The sequence below is a fragment of the Charadrius vociferus genome, unplaced genomic scaffold (genome assembly GCF_000708025.1).
Source record: "Charadrius vociferus isolate BGI_N301 unplaced genomic scaffold, ASM70802v2 scaffold161, whole genome shotgun sequence".
NCBI lineage: Eukaryota > Metazoa > Chordata > Aves > Charadriiformes > Charadriidae > Charadrius > Charadrius vociferus.
In genome coordinates this window covers 6833350-6838295 of record NW_009646928.1, presented here as the reverse complement: position 1 = coordinate 6838295, position 4946 = coordinate 6833350, and the positions used below count along the sequence as shown (strand labels likewise).

Genomic DNA, 4946 nt, shown 5'->3' with positions numbered 1-4946 from the left:
CATCCTGTTGTTCCCCAGGACTCCCAGGGCCCTTTCCACAGAGCTGCTCTCCAGGAGGTCAGCCCCCAACCTGTACTGATGCATGGGGTAAAAACATGAAATATATGTTCCTGAGGAAGAATAGCTTTTCTGTTTTCTGCTATTAGTGTGTGCTATCTGCCTTTACTGTAATTACAGTTTGGTGTTTGTAAGCAAAAGGAAAAGCTTTGCAGCTCACCAGTAAGTAAAGCCAGTTGTTTTCATGGTATTAAAGTTTTCTTTCTTAGCATATTGACACTGAGTATCATTCTCTACCTTGGCCAAAGTATAAGGAGTGTTAGTGCTAATAACTTGTGAATTCTGCACATAGCTCAGGATCCTGGTCTAAAGATAAAAATGCACGTGCAATCCCTTTCTTCAAGAGTACAAGAACAAAGCTGCCTCAACCAGGCATTTCTTCTCTCATCTCTTTCATTGTCCTATTAACTCACATTTCTATTAGTTCTCATTAACCAGTGTTTACTCATTATCTTGCAGGTTTTAACAGGAGAACTTCTTTATGTCAAAGTTAGCTGTAATCATACCTCAATAGAAACTAATGCATAAGGAATAGATTTTAATAAAGAAAATTAAATTCTTAAAAACTTTTTTTTTCCTGAGTAGGAAGAGTAAGTAAATATATACAAAAAGCATCTTTATTTCATAGTACTATACAATCTTGCCAATAGTTTCTAAATGAGAAGCAGCTTACCTGTCCTTTTTTCTGTTTTGCAGAGAAATGATGAAGAGGCTGTTGTGGATAGAGGTGGAACACGCTCCATTCTCAAAACACATTTTGAAAAGGAAGATCTAGAAGGTGAGAGATTATTTTCCTGTGCATTACGTTGTCTCTTTCTTCTGGAAGTACTGAAATGCAATTGCAATGTGTAAACTTACTGATTTGATCAGGGATGCAAAAGTGAAGAAGACAATAGAATCTCATAATTTATTTTAAAAAGAGAAATACTACTCATTTCTCCCAGTGGTGCTCAGTTACAGATGATGGTGGAAGGAGTTTGTTAGTTTTCAGTGATCTGTAATCAAGTCCTGTAAACACGCATGTGTGACTTTAGATAAGTCTTTCTACCTTTAAGTTTCCAAAGATGTAAATGCAAGCAGGACTGATGATACAGTACTTACAATAGCTTCTACACTTGCTTTACAGTCCTCACGTAGTTGCCCAGCCACATCTTCAGCTGAACAAAATCACTTTGGAGTGTCACAGATTGGACAGATACTTGATAATATAGACTGCTGAAACCACCTAACATCACAGTGTAGAAGAAAGTGAGAAGTTGTGAGAACTCTCTTATCATATTGGCCTAATAATTCAGATTCATAATTCAGAGTCTCTGAAAGAATCACATTTCAGTTTGTTTAGTGGGTCCCAAACTTATTCTGGTTACTACTGTACTTACACTCTTACTCTGAGATGTGTGACACCCTAGCCCCCACCACCCCAAGTCGTAATTATTGGATGAAACTGAATTTCTGTTGCACATATGATATCCTGTCCCTGAGACTGGAACTTGCTGATTTTAATTGTTAGCTTATTTTGGTGTGACATGGAAGGTTCTTGTCTTTGTCACACAGAGCCATAGGAACTAGCCAAAATGAAATACTAAGATCTGGGGTGTATTTCAACACCCTACACCTGAAAAGTTACCTGCCTCAGATCTAAAGAGAGCTATCTCCATCTGTGCATGAACCTGAACTTTCTGAACACCTACACTTAATTACTTTTTTTTTTTCTCCCTTTTCTCTGTGGCTGTATGATTTTTTCGCTGCTGCCTGATAGCCATATTGATGATTTCATGTGAATGTCAACATGATACATAGTGACTCCCTGTTACTGTTTCCTTCAGCAGTGCCTCAAAAAGCAGACATGGCTGCATTTTGCAAGGGGCCTCACCGGCTTAGTTTGTATGACATAGTCTCTCACAGAAGGATGTAAAATGTCATGCAGTGTAGCGTGTATGATTTAGGTAGCTCTCTGCTCAGTCTGGGGCAAGTCTGAGCACATGCAAGGGTAGATGTCAGGTAAGATGCTTCCAGGGTGGCATTTAGGGTTTTGGTGTCTTCAGGGGTAAGTGGCTGCCAGTGGATCAGGCTGGGAATGACAGTTTTAGACTTAGGCACAAAACCCCCTTTTTTGACTCTCACACTTAGTGTTCTGTAGTGTTCAGTCCCTTGATCACATCCTTGGACAAAGTGAAACTATTGTATCTGGTGTCCTCAGAGAAACACCTGGTAGAAGAATGGGGGCTTCCTGCCTTCCCTTCTCCATAATACTGACTCACAATTTTTTTTGTGGGGTGCTCCTACCCCCAAAAATGTCCTTTTACTGAGTCATTTTGCTGATGATGGTAGGGTGGCATTTTAAAAATGGACAACTTTCTGGAGAATCACATCTTTAAGCTCAGTCCTGTGAGTAGACTCAAGTCTTAAGGCAATCAGAGTTACTATGATGTTCCATATGTGGCTACATGGAACCTAAAAGCTGGTGAATGGTCTAGAGCACAAGTCTTAGGAGGAACAGCTGAGGGAACTGGGGTTGTTTAGCTTGGAGAAAAGGAGGCTGAGTGGGAACCTCATCGCTCTCTACCACTACCTGAAAGGAGGTTGTAGTGAGGTGGGGGCCGGTCTCTTTTCCCAAGTAACAGGCGATAGGACAAGAGGAAATGGCCTCAAGTTGAGCCACAGGAGGTTTGATTGGACGTGTAGACATGGTGCTTAGGGACATGGTCTAGTGGTGGACTTAGCAGTGCTAGGTTAATGGTTGGACTTGATGATCTTAAAGGTCTCTACCAAACATAACGATTCTATGATTCTCAAGACTCATCTCAAAATTTGAACAAGTACGTAATTTAAAAACTGTATTTAATTGCTATTTTTCTCCACCATCCTATATGTGTAGAATTGCTGCTGTGAAATATCAGGGAAAGTACTCTTTCAAAAATCTGCTCCTAAGATGTTATCAATAGAAATTGGAACACGACAGTGACACAAGCCCCCCCATCTTTCCATCAATTTAAATTGTTTAGAACATTGAAAAATTCTGTAGTTAGCAAATGAGTCTCCTTTTCTTTAAAATAATATCACAGTGCTTCATAGTGTTCTAACAAAACAATTATTCAATGTAGAATCCTTTATAATGCAGTTATCTTTCTCAAATAAATTTCATGTCCACTCTAAGATCAGATCAGTATGTCTTTAAATATATAATCACCGCATCCAGAAATATCAAGTGACGTAAAATGATGTGAAGAAATTGTAAATTTTAATATCCAGTTGCTGTTAATAGCGTGTCCATTTGTTTCACAGCACATCTAGGCACTTTTCCATCTGGAAACAGTGGATGTGACTCACAAATGTCACTGTCTTATTCTTATCCAATGTACATTGTGTTGGGTTTTGTTGAGAACTTACCTTTTTCCTAATGACATAACAACCATAAAATATGAAATTATATAATCAGGTTCTAATTGCATAGCTTAGTAAAAATTGTATAATTAGATAATTAATATGTATTATGTAATTAGCTCTTTGACAGATATTTAATTGGGTTTATGTTTTAAAAATCTAAATAGCTAGTTACTGAATATTCTAGCAAAGACTAGTTTTGACAGGTTTTAAGTTTCAATAGCATCATATCAGCAACATTTCAAAAACTGCAATTCACGGGAAAACCTAAAGATCTTTTAAATCTGAAAATCAGTATTCAGTTTCTTTATAGAATCATAAAATGGTTTAGGTTGGAAGGGACCTTAAGCTAGCTCCAACACCCTTTAATAGGCAGGGATACCTCCCACGAGACCGAGTTCCTCAAAGCCCCGTCCAGCCTGGCCTTAAACACCTCAGGGGTGGAGTTTCCACAACTTTTCTGGGCAACCTGTTCCAGTGCCTCACTACCCGTGCAGTGAAAAACTTCTTCCTGATACCTTATCTAAATCTCTCCTCTTCCACTTTAAAGCCATTCCCCCTCGTCCTATCACTACATGCCCTAGTAAAAAGTCCTTCCCCAGCTCTCCTGTAGGCCCCTTTAGGTACTGGAAGGCCACAATAAGATCTCCCTGGAGCCTTCTCTTCTCCAGGCTGAACAGCCCCAACTCTTTCAGCCTCTCCTCATAGGAGAGGTGCTCCAGCCCTCTGATCATCTTTGTGGCCCTTCTCGGGACCTGCTCCAGCAGGGCCATGTCTTTCCTATGTTGGGGGCTCCAGAGCTGGACGCAGTACTCCAGGTGGAGTCTCACGAGAGCAGAGTAGAGGGGGAGAATCATCTCCCTTGACCTGCTGGCCGTGTTTCTACTGATGCAGCCCAGGATTTAATCTTCTCATTAAATCTTAAAATTGTAAGTATTTTGCTATTTTTTTAATTTTAGACTGTCAGCATTCATGTGTCAGAAATGCTGATTTAAATATGTACTAAAATTCCCATCTGAAATTTCTTGGCCCAGCAAATATATTGCAAGTACGTATCTTCCTGAAAGCATGAAAATATCATGGTGATTAATGCTGCCTGGAAGAACATCTACAAGACCAGAATTTTGCCTCAGTCTCTCTAGATCAGTGTTTCTTTCCCTGAGCAGTATAGTAAAAATTTGGGGAGATAGGACAGGAACTGCGGTGCTCATCTTAGTGCCAGTAATGGTAAGGTACTTGCAATGTGTACTTCAAATTTTATCTTTTTACTTAAGCTTTGCCGTGCTTCAGAGATGGATTGTTTGCAGAGCTTTGGCATTCAGCGTGAATGATTTTTCCATGTAATTCATTTTTCCTGAGTTGTAAGGTCAAGATCAGTCACTAATACCGAACAGGTCATTTGTCTGACTGTTGCATTAATGAAGGGACAGAGAAAGCATTTCTAAAAGTAAAACAAGAAGCCTCTGTCCCCTGGTTGTAATCACATTTTTTACATCTTATCTTTC

The 4946-nt window shown here is 39.5% G+C and overlaps 1 protein-coding gene across 2 annotated transcripts in view; it reads left to right on the top strand.

The window, feature by feature from the left end:
- SLC4A10 (solute carrier family 4, sodium bicarbonate transporter, member 10) overlaps positions 1-4946 on the top strand; it is a 127767-nt gene that overhangs the window by 26872 nt on the left and 95949 nt on the right. For both annotated transcript variants that reach the window (XM_009894617.1, XM_009894618.1), the window contains one exon: positions 754-835. In XM_009894617.1, coding sequence (XP_009892919.1) covers positions 754-835 — 82 coding nt within the window. The remainder of the gene's footprint in view (positions 1-753; positions 836-4946) is intronic.